Source organism: Erinaceus europaeus, chromosome 18, assembly GCF_950295315.1.
Source record: "Erinaceus europaeus chromosome 18, mEriEur2.1, whole genome shotgun sequence".
NCBI classification, from domain to species: domain Eukaryota; kingdom Metazoa; phylum Chordata; class Mammalia; order Eulipotyphla; family Erinaceidae; genus Erinaceus; species Erinaceus europaeus.
The window spans coordinates 71,689,720-71,706,309 of record NC_080179.1 but is presented as its reverse complement, the minus strand read 5'-3'; the positions used below and the strand labels follow the sequence as shown (position 1 = coordinate 71,706,309).

The 16,590-nt window shown below is 45.2% G+C and overlaps 2 protein-coding genes across 6 annotated transcripts in view; one reads left to right on the top strand and one right to left on the bottom strand.

Annotated features, from left to right (window-relative positions):
• ARL6IP6 (ADP ribosylation factor like GTPase 6 interacting protein 6) overlaps positions 1-13,123 on the bottom strand; it is a 39,238-nt gene extending 26,115 nt beyond the window's left edge. The window contains exons 1-2 of one of the 2 annotated variants that reach the window (XM_060178148.1): positions 12,096-13,123; positions 9,566-9,619 (exon numbers count right to left, since the gene is read on the bottom strand). In XM_060178148.1, the coding sequence (XP_060034131.1) occupies positions 9,566-9,619; positions 12,096-12,495 (454 nt within the window). In that variant the 5' untranslated portion in view covers positions 12,496-13,123. The remainder of the gene's footprint in view (positions 1-9,565; positions 9,620-12,095) is intronic. The other variant, XM_007527346.3, reaches the window with a different exon arrangement.
• Positions 13,124-13,340: 217 nt separating this feature from the next.
• Positions 13,341-16,590, top strand: part of PRPF40A (pre-mRNA processing factor 40 homolog A) — a 45,215-nt gene continuing 41,965 nt past the window's right edge. For 2 of the 4 annotated variants that reach the window (XM_007527344.3, XM_060178136.1), the window contains exons 1-2: positions 13,341-13,616; positions 14,508-14,639. In XM_007527344.3, the coding sequence (XP_007527406.2) occupies positions 13,341-13,616; positions 14,508-14,639 (408 nt within the window). Of the gene's footprint in view, positions 13,743-14,507; positions 14,640-16,590 lie in introns of all 4 variants that reach the window. The other 2 variants (XM_007527345.3, XM_016190094.2) reach the window with 1 other exon arrangement.

Below are 16,590 nucleotides of genomic sequence, written 5' to 3'. Positions count from 1 at the left end.
AATCAATAAAACTTGAAAATTCTGTGTAACAGAGATAATAAGGACTTTAGCTGCAGGTGAGAACTTTTTTGTTTGTTTTTTTATTTATTCATTTTACTGCTCAGCTCTGGCCAGTGGTGGTGTAGGGGACTGAACTTGGGACTCTGTGGAGCCTCAGACCTGACCAGTCTCTTTGCATAACCACTATGCTACCTCCTCCACCCGATTTCATCAAGAAAGCACGTGTACATGTAAGTGTGCAGTGTTACTGCTGATTCTTCTTATTATTTATTGGGGGATTAATGTTTTACAGTAGACAGTAAATACAATAGTTTGTACATGCGTAACATTTCCCAGTTCTCCATGTAACAATACAACGCCCAGTAGGTCCTCTGCCATCATGTTCCAGGATCTGAACCCTCCCTCACCCACACACCCCAGAATCTTTTACTTTAGTGCAATACACCACACTGCTAATTCTTGGAAGAGTCATGAGAATAGACTACATCAAAGACTCACAGTTGTGTACATTATCTTGGCAGACGTGGCCAAGGACAAACTTTCAGCTGCTGATGTGCAAAGTATGGTACAGAAATAGCAGATGGTCAAATGACTGAAAGCTGCCACATCTGAAATACCCTAACTAAAAAAAAAATGTGAACTTTGAGCAAATGTCTTGAAGATTAAGTTGTACCATAATACCAATATTCTGGCACAGGGAAAATTCCAGAATGTCAATCCAAGCTGGGAATGGGCAGATTTAATAAAGACTGACAATCTTCATGCCAAATCAGTGAGGTAGGAGATCAAAGTAGAAACTGTAAGATTAACTGATGTACAACTATGACTTATGAGTGATTATACTGCTGACTAGTTATTTAAATGCAAACTTTTAAGGGTGTGAGATAATAACTGACAACTTTACTCTCAGTTTCACATCTCAATACAGCAAGTCTGCAGCACAAAGGTAGTAACCTAGCCAAGTATCTGGGGACTGCAGTGGAATGATGTGAAGTCCATAAGTGTCTTGAAAAGAAAGACACAAAACAACAAATTAAAATGCAACAAAATAGGAGGTAAAGTCCACCAAGCTGTTCTCTTCAGGTGCTCTTAATATAGCACTTATTAAATTTAATACAAGAATATTCTTGGTTTTCAGAAATGATTCCTACTTCACAGCCTAAGTGCTGTGTGACTGTAGGCACTTTAGTTATTTTATATTCACCTTAGTCAACTGCTATAGCCCTGATAACTACCAAGTTGCAATGATAGGGCTAAAGAAGGTATATTGTACTCTGTGGGTCAGAAATGCTGGCTTCTGAAAGTTACACAATTGCTCTATGAATAAGCAGAAAACCCATAGAAGTTGGCAACTTCCAACAAGTGACTTTGTAACAGATCACAATCATCAGAATTACAAAGCTAAAAATTTGGTAACTGTTTCCTAAACTCTTGGTAGACAAAGGGCAACAATTTTTAAGAGGGTCAAAAGTAAAAATGAAGTCTTGCTTCAATTCCACTACTAAAAGCAAACAACTCAGTATCTGTTACGCATTCTCCTTCCGAATCAAAGATATTAAGATAATGTATGCAGTTACATACATTATGTATGTATGTGTATTCTTCTAGTTCACTTAACAGAAGTGGAATTCTCATAAAAAGTGTGCTGTACTTTGCCTATTCCATATAACAATGTTAGAGACCTTCCATATCAGAAGTCATAATTGTTCTTATTCTATTTTTTTAACTTTATCTTTATTAGTGATTTACAAAATTACAACATAACAGGGGTACAATTCCACACTGTTTCCCCCACCAGAGTTGTGTCCCCATTCTCCCCATTGGTAATTGTAATCATAGATATGTCACTCTATATATACACCCCTCCCCATTTTTTATTAGTGATTTAATTTTTTAATTTATTTATTTCCTTTTGTTGCCCTTGTTGTTTTATTGTTGTAGCTGTTGTTGTTGTTGATGTCGTCATTGTTAAGATAGGACAGAGAGAAATGGAGAGAGGAGGAGAAGACAGAGAGGGGGAAAGAAAGACAGACACCTGCAGACCTGCTTCACTGCTTGTGAAGCAACTACCCTGCAGGTGGGGAGCCAGGGGCTCGAACTGGGATCCTTATGCCAGTCCTTGGGCTTTGCGCCATGTGTGCTTAACCCGCTGTGCTACCACCCAACTCTCTCTCTTTTTTTTTTTTAAACTAGAGCACTGAGTAGCTCTGGTTTGTGGTGGTGCAAGGGATTGAATTTGGGACTTCGGAGCCTCAAGCATGATAGTCTCTCTGCACAACCACTATGCAATCTAACCTCACCCCCCCACACACACACGTTTTTATGGTCCTGTCTTCTCTTGCATTTTAAGTCATATCTGCACCTATTACTACTTCTGAATGTCATTCATCTTTTCCTCCTCTCTCTGGGTCCTGATGGAATTGGGTTTCAGAGTCCTCTAGTCATCTTTTGCTAATATTTTCCCCCCCTGGGACTTTTTTCTAAACAATAACATAAAAAACTTGCTACAAGTAAAAGTATCATTTCTGTACTCTAAATATAGCTGTCTTCCCCTCCTCTCTCTATTTCTCTCTGTCCTATCTAACAATGACATCAATAAGAACAACAATAATAACTACAACAACAATAAAGAACAAGGGCAACAAAAGGGAAGATGAATAAATATAAAAAAATGTTTAAAAAAATATATATATAGCTGTCCAAAGCTATCTGTGACAAATTTCTGGAGGAAGAACTGCTGTGTCAAAGGACACAGGTCCCTAAGTAAAATACAGGCACACTTCTCAACAGATTAACTTCTATCACTTGATAAAATTATAGAATTTTTTTTTACTTATCAATGGAGACCTCTTAATGACTTTTTCACCTCAAGAACAAAGGAAGCTGGAGTATAGCACCAAAGAAAGAATCTAGGGGTGGAGAGGGAAGGTAGTTGTTCAGTTTTACAGGGGGTGGGGAGGAGACAGAGGACAGACACACAGACATTTGGTGGTGGGAATGGTGTTAATGTACACTCCTATTAACCTATAGTCGCACAAACCATTATTCAATTTATATGAGAGGGGAACAGAAAGATCGAATGTCTCAAACTTTTTAATGCATAGACCATAACTCTGAGTATATGTTCCTTCAGTCTAAGCACTTAAGACTCATTTATTCCCTTTTGTTGCCCGTGGTGTTGTTATTGTTGTTGTCGTTGTTGGACAGGACAGAGAGAAGTGGAGAGAGGAGGGGAAGACAGAGAGGGGGAGAGAAAGACAGACACCTGCAGACCTGCTTCACCCCTTTTGAAGTGACTCCCCTGCAGGTGGGGAGCATGGGGAGCCGGGGGTTCGAGCCAGGAGTTTTTCAGATAGATAAGATAGAGAGGGGAAGACTTCATAGCACCAAGGCTCCCTCAAGTGGGCAGGAGCAGCTCCTTAACAGTATTATTGGGTATGCACGAGGCGGTCCTAGCACTGCAAAAAGAAAAAAACGTTACTTACAAATAGACTTGAATTTACATTTCTCCTGAGATCTACTTAAAATATTATCTTTTGGAGGCTACAGAGTAACAGCAGCTCTGTTTCTCTCCCCTCCCCTCCCCTGTGTTCTCCCTTTCTCTCCTCTCCTCTCTTCTCCTCATCCCTGTCAACTAGAAATATCAAAGGAGACCATAACAAGACTAGACTAGAACTACTTTGGGAACCCACCAAATCACTGGTGAGTGCAAACATGCGGCTTGTGGACAGAGAGGAGCCCAAGGAGAGACTCCTGGGGCTAAAGCCTGTATCTGCTCCCAAGCCACTGGTTACAGTCCAGCAGTTTGCCAATTGAGGAGGCACAGCCAGTCTGTCTTACCAACAAAAAGACTGCTGAAGGAAGGAGAGGAGTCACCTAAGGCTCAACAAATGCAACTGTGAGTCTCCACTGATACTGCCTTTCGGAGGCTAGAGCAGCAGCCAGGAGGCGCTGTGGTGACATTGGGAGGCAGAGAACTGGCTGGGAAACTCAGGAAAAGATCTGTACCCCAGTGGGCCAGAGGTGGGGCTGTATTGTGGGAGCCGTTCCACTGTTCTCCTGATCAACTGGGGAGACACAGTGAATATAACTGCCACAGAACCCACAGAGTATAAGTGGGACCTGTTTGGAAACTCACAGGGCCAAGTAGTACTTCCAGCTTGGCTCGGACTGCTGGAAGAGCAGCTGAATTCAGGGCTTTGGATCTTCAGGGGATGGGATTCTCTGTGCATAACCTCTGTGCTATCTCTCCCTTAATCTGCTTTATCTCTTGGTCAGGAGTGAGGGATTAAACTAAAAAACCTACTTATAGGTAAAAAGGCTTCAGGCTACCATAGCCTAGAGGGAAGAACAAGAACAAAAGAGGCTTTAACAGCCACTGTGCTTCAACTCAGGGATTGAGGTAACACTGAAACAACTGTTAATTTCCATATCTGTGAACTCCTTAAGTACCTTACTTAGACATAAGTGAATCCAGGCAATAGTGATGAGTAGTTTGAAAAGTACTGAGAGAGGGACCTCAAAGCACAATGCTTAAATCAAGAAGAAACATTGGAGAAATGTGTCCTGACACAAGCTCAACTAAGAGCCCAACAAAGGTAGAGGCACAGAAAAATGAGATCAGACTCCAAACACTAATTGAGGAATTAGTCATAAGAGTGAGGAAAGAGTTTGCAAGAAAATTCATCAGAAATGAGGAAACAACAAATGACACTCTGAAAGAAAACACTAATTATCTCAAGGTAATAAGAGAACTGAAAGCTGAAATAGCTGAGCTATGAGAACAACTAGCTGAACAAGCTAACACAGTATCAGAACAGGCTGACAAAATAGCTGACCTACTAAAAACAGCAGAGGGGAGAGAGAACAGAATAAATGAGAAAGAAAACGAAATTAGCAAGATCGAGGATGAATTAGAGAAAACTAAGAAAGAAGTAAGAAATTTCAAAAAGAGATTAGGAGATACTGAAAGCAACAACAAGAGACACCAAGACACATCATATCTAGAATGGAAAGGACTAAGGATAAAGAAAATATCCTGAAGGCTCCAAAAGAAAAAACAAAGAGTCACTTACTGAGGAAAACCCGTAAGATTAGCAGCAGACTTCTCCACACAAACATGCAGGCCAGAAGACAATGGCAAGATATCTATTGAGCGCTTAATGAGAAAGGCTTTCAACCAAGACCACTGTATCCTGCTAGACTGTCATTCAGACCAGATGGAGGCATGAAAACCTTCTTAGACAAGCAACAGTTGAAAGACTCAACTATCACCAAGCCTGCCTTGAAAGAAGTTCTGAAAGGTCTCCTATAAAAAGTCAGACCACCATAAATAAGCCATATATCAGAGCATTCTAAAATTCTACAATAATGGCATTAAAAAAATCTTCAATCTATAATATCAATAAATATCAGTGGCCTGAATTCATCTCTTAAAAAGCACAGAGTAGGAAGATGGATCAGAAAAAACAACCCAACTATATGCTGTCTACAAGAAACCCACCTAACTCAATAAGACAAACACAGACTCAAAGTGAAAGGATGGAAAACTATCATACAAGCCAATGGCCCACAAAAAAGGGCAGGAATATATCTGACAAGATAGACTTTAAAATAAATAAAATTTTAAAAGATAGGGATGGACATTACATAAGACTCTGAGGATCAGTCAATCAAGAGGACTTAACAATTATTAACATCTATGCACGCAATGAGAAGCCATCTAAATACATCAAACATCTACTGAAAGAGCTACAGCAAAATATTAACAGCAACACAGTAGTAGCAGGGGACTTCAACACCCCAATCTCTCAACTTGACAGATCGTCCAGGCTGATAATAAAGACATGAAGGAACTCAATGAAGAGATATATAAACTAGAATTATTGGACATTTTCAGAGCCATTCACCCCAAGAAACTGAAATATACATTCTACTCAAGTCCACATGGGTCATTCTCAAGGATAGACCATATGTTAGACCACAAAGACAGCATCAGCCAATTCAAGAGCATTGAAATCATTCCCAAGCATCTTCTCAGACCACAGTGGAATTAAACTAACACTTAACAATCAAAAAGATTAGTAGTAGTCCCAAAATGTGGAAGCTCAATAGTACACTACTTAACAACTATTGGGTCAAGGAGGAAATTAAGGAAGAAATCAAAATCTTTTCTCAATGAAAATAAAGATATGAGCTACCAAAATATTTGGAACAGCGCTAAAGCAGTACTGAGAGGGAAATTTATAGCCATAAGAGCACATATTAGGAAACAAGAATAAGCTCAAAGAAACAACCTTAAAAGCTTAGAACAACAAAGGAACCCTAGAGCAAGCAGATGAACAGAAATAACTCAAAGCAGGGCAGAAATGAATAACATTGAAAATAAGAAAACAATACAAAACACCAATGAAGCTAAATTTGGTTCTTCAAAATAGTAAACAAAATCAACAAACCTTTAGCTAGACTCAAAAAACAAAAAAGGGAGAAGGCCCAAATAAATCAGATTGCAAATAAAAGAGGAGATATCACAACAGACACCACAGAAATTCAACATATCATGTGAGGCTTCTATGAACAAATATATGCCAGTAAGCTAGAGAACCTGAAAGAAATAGACAAGTTCTTACATACCTGTGAACTTCCAAAATTAAATAAAGAGGAACTAGTTAATATGAACTGGCCAATCACAGCTAATGAAACTGAAACAGTTATCCAAAACCTTCCCAAGAATAAAAGTCCTGGACCAGATGGTTTTACAAATGAATTCTACAAAACCTTCAAAGAAGAACTAAGTCTACTTTCAAAAGTCTTCCAAAAGACGGAAGACCCAGGAGTACTTCCTTTCAGCTTCTATGAAGCCAACATCACTCTGATACCAAAAGCAGACAGGGACACAACCAAAAAAGAAAACTACAGGCCAATATCTCTGATGAACATAGATGCTGAAATACTGAACAAAATTCTAGCCAACCAGATACAGCAGTATATTAAAAAGATTGTTCATCATGACCAAGTAGGGTTTATCCCAGGGATGCAAGGTTGGTTTAATATACATAAATCAATTAACAGATCCACCACATCAATAAAAGCATCAATAAAAGCAAGACCAAAAACCACATGGTTGTATCAGTAGAGGCAGAGAAAGCCTTTGACAAAATCCAACATCCCTTTATGATCAAAACGCTACAAAAAAATGGGAATAGATGGAAAATTCTTGAAGATAGTGGAGTCTATATACAGCAAATCTACAGCCAACATCATACTCAATGGTGAAAAACTGGAAGCATTTCCCCTCAGATCAGGCACTAGACAGGGCTGCCCACTATATCACCAGTCACTATTCAACATAGTGTTGGAAGTTCTTGCCATAGCAGTTAGGCAAGAGCAAGGAATCAAAGGCATACAGATTGGAAGAGAAGAAGTCAAATTCTCCCTATTTGCGCATGACATGACAGTATACATCGAAAAACCTAAGGAATCCAGCAATTATCTTTTGGAAATCGGCAGGCAACACAGTAAGGTGTCAGGCTACAAAATTAATATACAAAAGTCAGTAGTATTCCTTTATGCAAACACTAAGTTAGAAGAAGATGAAATCCAGAAATCAATTCCTTTTACTATAGCAACAAAAACAATAAAATATCTAGGAATAAACCTAACCAAAGAAGTGAAAGACTTGTATACTGAAAATTATGAGTCACTACTCAATTGAAAAAGACACAAACAAGTGGAAAGATATTCCATGTTCATGGGTTGGTAGAATTAACATCATTAAAATGAATATACTACCCAGAGCCATCTACAAATTTAATGCTATCCCTATCAAGATCCCAAACACATTCTTTAGTGAGAATAGATCAAATGTTACAAATGTTTATCTGGAACCAGAAAAAGACCTAGAATTGCCAAAACAATCTTGAGAAGAACGAACAGAACTGGAGGCATCACACTCCCAGATCTCAAATTGTATTATAGGGTCACTGTCATCAAAACTGCTTGGAACATGAATAGCCATACTGACCAGTGGAATAGAATTGAGAGCCCAGAAGCAAGCCCCCATAGCTATGGACATCTATCTTTGACAAGGCTGCTCAGATTATTAAATGGAGAAAGGTGAGTCTCTTCAATAAATGGTGTTGGAAAAAAAAGGGCTGAAATATGCAGAAGAATGAAACTGAACCACTGTATTTCACCAAACACAAAAGTAAATTCCATGTGAATCAAAGGCTTGGATGTTAGACCAGAAACTACCCAATACTTAGAGGAAAATATTGGCAGAACTCTTTTCTGCATAAATTTTAAAAACATCTTCAATGAAACTAATCCAATTATAAGAATAAGCCAAGAATAAGCCAATGGGACTACATCAAATTAAAAAGCTTCTTCACAGCAAAAGAAACCAATACCCAAACCAAGAGATGGGAGAAGATCTTTACATGCCATACATCAGACAAGAGGCTGATAACTGAAATATAAGAGTTTGCCAAACTCAACAACAAGAAAACAAGTAACTCCATGCAAAAATTGGGAGAGGACATGGACAGAATATTCACCACAGAAGAGATCCAAAAGACTGAGAAACACATGAAAAAATGTTCCATGTCATTGGTTATCAGAGAAATGCAAATAAAGACAACAATAAGATACCACTTCACTCCTATGAGAATGTCACACATCAGAAAAGGTAGCAGCAACAAATGTTGGAGAGGTTGTGGGGTCAAAGGAACCCTCCTGCACTGCTGGTGGGAATGTCAATGGGTCCAACCTCTGTGGAGAACAGTCTGGAGAACTCTCAGAAGGCTAGAAATGGACCTACCCTATGATCCTGCAATTTCTCTCCTGGGGATATATCCTAAGGAACCCAAGATATCCATCCAAAAAGATCTGTGTACACATATGTTCTTGGTAGCACAATTTGTAATAGCCAAAACCTGGAAGCAACCCAGGTGTCCAACAACAAATGAGTGGCTGAGCAAGTTGTGGTCTATATACATGATGGAATAGTACTCAGCTATTAAAAATGGTGACTTCACCGTTCATCTTGGATGGAGCTTGAAGAAATCATGTTAAGTGAGATAAGTCAGAAACAGAAGGATGAATATGGGATGATCTCACTCTCAGGCAGAATTTGAAAAACAAGATCAGAAGAGAAAACACAAGTAGAACCTCAACTGGAATTGGCATATTGCACCAAAGTAAAAGACTCTGGGGCAGGCTGGGGGTGGGGGTGGGGGAGTAGTACAGATCCTTGAAAAGGATGACAGATGACCTATTAGGGGTTGTACTGTTATGTGGAAAACAGAAATGTTATGCATGTACAAACTACTGTATTTACTGTGGACTGTAAAACTAATCCCCTGACAAAGAAAAAAAAATGATATTATCTTTGAAGGAAAAAAAAGCAAATTGTCTTTGCTAATTTTATAAGGATATTTTATTATACTTAATTACTGGGAGGAAGTAGTGGGACACATTTTATCCATAACTTTGTATAGTTCAAGCATGATCTGGAAAAACAAAAGTGAGCTAAAAAAATGAGTCAAGGAACAATTAAGTCCCATACCTAGTAGTCCAGTGTTTACATCATCTTCATTCTTCAAATTCTCAGCATGTAACTCTGTAATAAAAAGAAGGCCTTAGGTTAAAAAAAAAAAAAAAAAAAAAAAAGAAAGTGCTATTGTAATCTAAACAGCAGCTAAAAACCTGCACTGTGCTTGGTTGTGGATATTGCTCTGTAGTCAGAAACTAGTTCAAATTAAGTCTCCATATACTATTCAATAGCTATGTAACCTTCAGAAATCAAGCAAGATATCTAAGAGTTAAATTTAATATGGAAATGTTTTTGCTTTGGGGTTGATGTGAAGACATTTTATGTAAAACAGTACATAATGTAGATTACATCATGTTTTGGGTTTCTCCATTATCCAAAATAAGCACAGCTCAGTCAACCTCTTCTGCAACAGACTTCCACTTGCTAGATTTTCTAACAGTAAAAGGTTTTTCTAAAAGTAAGGGAGAATTTAATCACCTACAAGAACTCTCAAGAGTTGCATGAAGGGGTTGGAAGCTGGAGTTAAAATTTGACAGTGACAGTGCACTGTCTCAAAGTATCTTTGAAGAGGTAATAGTTGCACATTAATCTGCCACTTTGTCTTTATATGAAAACCAAGTCGTGGTTAACATGTTGCCATGCCATCTGCACTTCTAAAGGGGGCTGCAAGTGATGAGGAAAAGTGAACTGTGGAGAATACCATTCACCTGTTAGCTCTGGAAAGCCCTTCAAGGCACACCTCTTTACTGCAAGGCGGCAGCTCTTTCAACTTCATGCAGAGGGCAACAACAAAAAAACGCTGATGGGAGAAAAGAATAAACTGCAACTCCCACAACACATTTTCTTTCACCCATCGAGGTGGTTTCCAAGTCCAGCACAGAACTAAGAGGGTCAAGGCATTTTACTGATAAAAGTAGCAATTTGGGCCGAGGAGAGTTTATCCTGCAGAGGAATCATCGGTGACAGCACATCTCTCATCACATGTGGATTCACTATTGTTGCCCTTGTTGTTTATCATCGTCGTTATTATTGTTATTGCTGTCGTTGCTGTTGGATAGGACAGAGAGAAACGGAGAGAGGAGGGGAGGACAGAGAGGGGGAGAGAAAGACACCTGCAGACCTGCTGCACCGCCTGCAGGTGGGGAGCCGGGGGCTCGAACCGGGGTCCTGATGCCGGTCCTAGCGCTTTCCGCCAGGAGCGCTTAACCTGCTGCGCTACCACCCAGCTCCCTAAAAGAGGTTTAACTTGCTGTAATCACACACTTCTCACCATCACTTATCACTATTATTTTTTTATTCTACATTTATTTCACAGAACGCTGCTCAGCTCTGATTCCAGGTGGCCCAGCTGGGGTTTAAACCTGGGACTCCCGGAGCCTGGGCTCCGACAGTCTCTTTGCATAACCCCTAGGCTGCCTCCTCCCACCACCACCACCACCACCACCACGCCCCCTTCTCCCTTTAATGACATTCCCTCTTCCTTTTGCTTGCTTCTGTCAACAGCTCTCTCGCTTTAAGACACCTTTTCCCCATGTTCAGCGGGGAAGCAATTACAGAAAGAAGCCAGACCTTCCACCTTCTGCACCCCATAGTGACCCTGGGTCCGTGCTCCCAAGAGGGATAGAGAATAGGAAAGCTGTCAGGGGAGGGGATGGGACACGGAGATCTGGTGGTGGGAATTGTGTGGAGTTGTACCCCTCTTATCCTATGGTTTTGTTAATGTCTCCTTTTTTAAATAGATAGATAGATAAATAGACACCTTTTCTTCCAGGGCACCCCATTTCCTAAGGGAATTTTGTCGATTCCCTCCCCCCCCCCACTGAAGGGTGGGGATTAGCCTTTTGGAACCGTCCTGCCATGCGCACTGATCACACCACGAGCTACCTGACATCATTTATCATTTCTCCTCCTGAAACTGATGCTTCCTTAAATATATATATATATATATATATTCCCCCCCCCCCCACCAGAGCACTGTTCAGCTCTGGCTTATGGTGGAGTGGGGGGATTGAACCTGGGACTTGGCTGAGCCTGAGGCCATGAGAGTCTGTTTGCACAGCCATGACGCTCTCTCCCCCCACCCCACCCTCCCACCCTCCCACAAGCACAAATCCCTCCACTCGGAAACGTCCACTGCGGGGCCGGGGCCGACCGGGTGGTGGCGCACCTGTCACACTGCACAAAGACCCGGGTTCGAGCCCCCTGGTCCCCACCTGCAAGGGGAAAGCTCTGCGAGTGGTGAAGCAGGGCTGCGGGCGTCTCTCTCCCTTCCTATCACCCCCTTCTTTCTCGATGTCCGGCTGTCCCTATCCAATGAATGAGTAATAGTAATAATGATGAAAATAAAAATAAAGAAAAGCGACGTCAAATGCTCGTCCTCGGGACACAGGGAGGCCAGGCCGAGGGCGGGGCGGCGGCAGGTGCCCCAGGCTCCGTGCCCCGCAGCCCCATAACGTGCCAGGGCTGGGCAGTGCGCGGGGCTCCGGGTCAGGGTCACTCGTGCGGGGTGTCGCGGGGCGTGACGACGGCCGGGCGTCGGTACCTTTCACGACCAGATAGGCGACGGCGAGCAGGACGGCGAGCAGGACGGCGAGCAGGAGGGAGCAGAGGATGGCGAGGCCCTGGGCCGGCAGCCCCCGCGCCCGGGCTGGAGCCCCCGCGGCCGCCGGGAGGCCGTCGCGCTGGTCCCGCAGCAGCCGAGACCCCGCCGCGTCGTCGGTGGCGGCGGGCGGCGGCCGCCAGCTCCTCCGCGATTCCGCCGAGAACTCCGCCCGCAAGTCGCGGGCCACCTTGTCGCACCCCTCTCCCCCGTCCGCTTCACCCTCCTCACCCCAGCTGCGTCCCTGAGTGAAGGCGGGAAAGCCTGGCCGCCGCCGCCGTGGCGGGGTAGCTCCACGCTGGCGCAGGGCGGCCGGGCGGGCCCCGCTCTCCGCGAACGACATGGCGGGAAAGACGCCGCCGCCTCCGGGCCGGACCGCGCTCCCGCTCGCCCCGCCCACCCCCCGCCGCTAGCCAATCAGCGACGGCGCTCCGGCCCCGCCCCCGAGTGGCCCGCGCAGGCGCGTCGGGGCGCACAAGGGGCGGGGATGGGCAATTGTGGCGGCCCGGAGCGGCCCGAGCCGGAGCCGAGGTGCGCGGATCTCGCTTAGAGGCGGAATCCTGGCGGGGGAGAGAAGGGGTGCAGCGAGCCCCGCAGGGAGAAGCCGCCGCCCGGCTCCAGAGGCCGCCGCCACCGCATCCTAGTGCCCAGCCCATACCCCCGGGAGTCTTCCTCCCGCTCACATTGGCCGCCCCGCTTCCGTTCCTGCAAACCGGCGGTTACCTCCACGTCCCTGCGGGGCTGCTCGACACGGCCCCTCCCCGTCGCCCCTCGGCGCGCTCTCCCGCCGGCGCGCACACACAGATCACACCCGTTCCTCCGGCCCCTCCCCTCCGCCTCGAGCACGCGCGCGCGCCCCCGGCCCAGGGCCCCGGCTAACGCTAGACGCAGCCTCCCCCGCCCCCACCCCGCCCACCCCCGCCCCGGTGGACTCAGGTTTGTGGGGCGTACGGGACTGGGGCTGGGGCTAAAGGTGTCAAGTCCCCCACGACCTCACCCCCACCCCCCCAAGGGGTGAGGCGGTCCCCGCTCGGGCAGCCGGGACCCAGAGCTCTCTCTCTCTCTCTCTCTCTCTCTCTCCTTCCCGCCCCCCCCACGCTAAGAGGAAGTTGCCCAAAAAGAGTTTTCCGTGGAGTGGGCTCGGCGCAGAAACTTCCCTAAGCTCCCGGCCCCCCCCCCCCCCCCCAGATGCAGGCGCCGCCGAGTGAGGCAGAAGCCGGAGGCCAATCGCCGCCGAGCTGCGTGTCGACGGCGCGCGCTGATTGGCCGGCGGGGCAGCCCGTCAGCCTATTGGCTCCGCTGCTCCCGCCCCGCAGCGCCGGGCAGCCTTTCACCTTTGGCCCCGGCGGGCGCCAGCCACTCAGATCGCTCCTTGTTGGTACATGCAGCGGCGGTGGCCGCCGGCGGAGCAGTGTGAGCCCGACGATGAGGCCGGGGACGGGAGCCGAGCGCGGAGGCCTCATGGTGAGTGAGATGGAGAGCCATCCTTCCTCGCGGGGTACCGGGGACGGGGAGCGGAGACTGTCCGGTTCGAGCCTGTGCTCCAGCTCTTGGGTCTCTGCTGACGGCTTCCTGCGGAGACGGCCCTCGGTAAGGGATCGCGGGGTGGGGGGGACCCGGGGGATGGAAGGAAGGAAGGAAGGAAGGAAGGAAGGAAGGAAAGAAAGAGGGAAGCGGCACAATGAGACCCGGAGGCAGACAGACAGGAAGCGTCCTCCGAAAGCAGGACCCGAGTGGACGGAGGACGAGCCCCGGGGCGGGGGGGGGAGGCAGCCGGGCCCCGCGGGCAGGGGGAGGCGGGGGGCGTCGGGCCCGCTGGGCCGGTGGCAGGTGGGCGCCTCCGGGTCCCCAGACCTGGAACAATGGACACGCGGGGCGTGGGGACGTGGGGACGGACCCCGCTACTCGCCCGCATCCCCGTTTTTTGTGTTTTTTTTTTTTTTTAATTTTTTTTTTTGGGGGGGGGGAGGAGGGAAAAAAATGAAAGGGGAAACTGGGACCTCCGGCCTTCCGGAAATGATTTTGTTGTTGTTGTTGTTGTTAAAAAACAAAAACTCTCTCCCCACCCACCCAGCCACCCAGCCACCCGCCCCTGCGCCTTTTTGATTGTTTTTGTTTTTGTTTTTTGGTTGGGGAAGTGGGTCTACGGCCAGACTGCCCTGTCAACGCGGAGACCCGGTGGGCCACACTGCCCCCCCACCCCACCCACCCCCGGGTGCTAGTTAGTGCAGTGGAGACACCCCCCGCCCCCCGGCCCCCGGCGGGCAAAACCCGCGGCCGTGCCCGTAGTTTCCGGAGAGGGGGAGCCTCCAGACAGGCGCTAACCGGCGGGCCGCCCTGCCCCGTGTGTTTCAGATGGGGCACCCTGGCATGCACTACGCCCCCATGGGCATGCACCCCATGGGCCAGAGAGCCAACATGCCGCCCGTACCCCACGGAATGATGCCGCAGATGATGCCCCCCATGGGCGGGCCGCCGATGGGACAAGTAAGAATGTTTTTCATTGTTCATTCGGGTTGTAACGCCTCTCCACGGCTGCCGTGTGCACGCAGAGGAACTGTGTCCAGAAGTCAAAAAAAAAAAAAAAAAAAAAAAATCCGGGTTGTTAACTTGCGGTTATTATGTAAGAGTTCGCTTACATAGCTGAGTGTCAAGAGTTTTTTTTTTCTTTTTTCTTTTTTCTTTTTTCTTTCTTTCTTTCTCCCCTCTCCACCCCCCCCCCCCCAAGCAAGTCAGATGTAGAGTCATGATGGGATACAAAGTTTGAATGGAGTGAAAAGTCCATCTGCATAAAAGGTTTTCCTTTCTAGCAGAAACAAAGCTAGATTACCTTTGAAAGACTGAGGGGGGGGTGGGGTGGGGGGGGTTTGTTGTTTTGTTTGTTTTCGTTTTTTTGTTTTTTAGCTTAATGCCTTGATCCCACCCCCCCCAGATGTCACCTTGTGAACGTTGTAGGTTTGTCCGATAAGGCAGCAAGCATAGTTTATGTCACTGCACCCCCCTCCCTGTGACTGCAGGAAATTAGAAAACAGCGATTGTCTAGACCTTTGGCTTAGCATGGATTTTGTTTCTGAGATAACTTCCTAGGGAAAAGGGGGGGGAGGTGGGAAGGTTGCACGTGAACTTGATTGTTCAGAGGATAGTGCCAAATGAGTAGTTCATTTTTTCTTTGCAGATTTTGTTCTAGTTTTGAATGCTTATAGCTTCAGCTGTCCTTTCCCTCTCCAGCATAAAACTGTAAATGGACATTTGGTGGGAGTGGTTGGGCTTGAAAGGTGATACCAGCGCTGACTCAGCGGATTCAGTAAAACTGAGTCCCCTAGAGTGTCAAAAAAGGTGATCACGGTGAATAATTGGATATCCCTTGTCAGGCTTCGTATGTAGTGTACAGACCCTTAGGTAGCTGGGTTCTTTCCACTTGAGAATCTCAATAAATCATAAAAAGATTTGGGCTAGCAAGATAATCTGGAAAACCAGTCAGTTAGATAATGATCTTTCTGCTAACTAATACTTGGATACTGTAATAATTAAGCTTGCTGGTTAAAAGTTATTGGTGAAATCATAGTGGAGAAAGGAAACTTTGTGTCTCAACGTTTTACTTAGCTTTAAGACTAGAACTCTTTTTATTTGAAAAATAGCACTGAGTTGTTGCTTTTTTTTTTTAATATATAAAAATATTCAAAGGCACCAGACCCTAATGATTCTGTCTCTAGGAGTTTTGTTTTTTTTTTTAAAAAAGAACCATTTATTTTGTTACTGTAGAATACTGTAGCTTTTAAGACCCTCTAGGTGATGAAGCAGTAACTCATTCTTTTTTTCTTTCCACCTCTAAATAGCAAGGAACTCTTCTTGTTTTCTTAGTAGACCTGCTCTAACTAGATAATGAGCTTTAAAAATATTTATTCTTTAAATGCTCTGGTTCTTATTTAAAATTAGTTTCTTTCCACAGAAAGATAAAATAAAACAATTTGCTACTGCCAGATGCTTCTCTCTTTTCTGGGGCCTTCTGTTTCCATTGGGCCAGTCAAGGTAAGTTTTGCAAGGGCTCAACCTGGTTGCTCTTGCTGTCATGGTGCTATTGCACTACCAGATCCCAGACTCCAGCTTGTCATTTCTAACAAACTGCAGGATTTGTTTCATTTTTTTTTTTAAGTACTTTCATGTTTCTCATATGTTTGACATATGCTGGTCACAGTTTGCTTTATGGCCCTTTCTCTTAAGCGCTATCAGTGACCATCTTCCTAGAAGGATGATTTACTACTTGATACACATCTATTCAAACGGTTGAATTTTGACTTGTGGTTTTCTTCTGCTTTTTTATAAGGTAGTATATGACATGTGCCTTTTAACTGTATTTGACTATTAAGATGTTAGAAGTCTAGCTCTCTCCCTATTGGTGCCTGGGAGGGTAATGAACTAATGTGTTTGGAACCCAGTT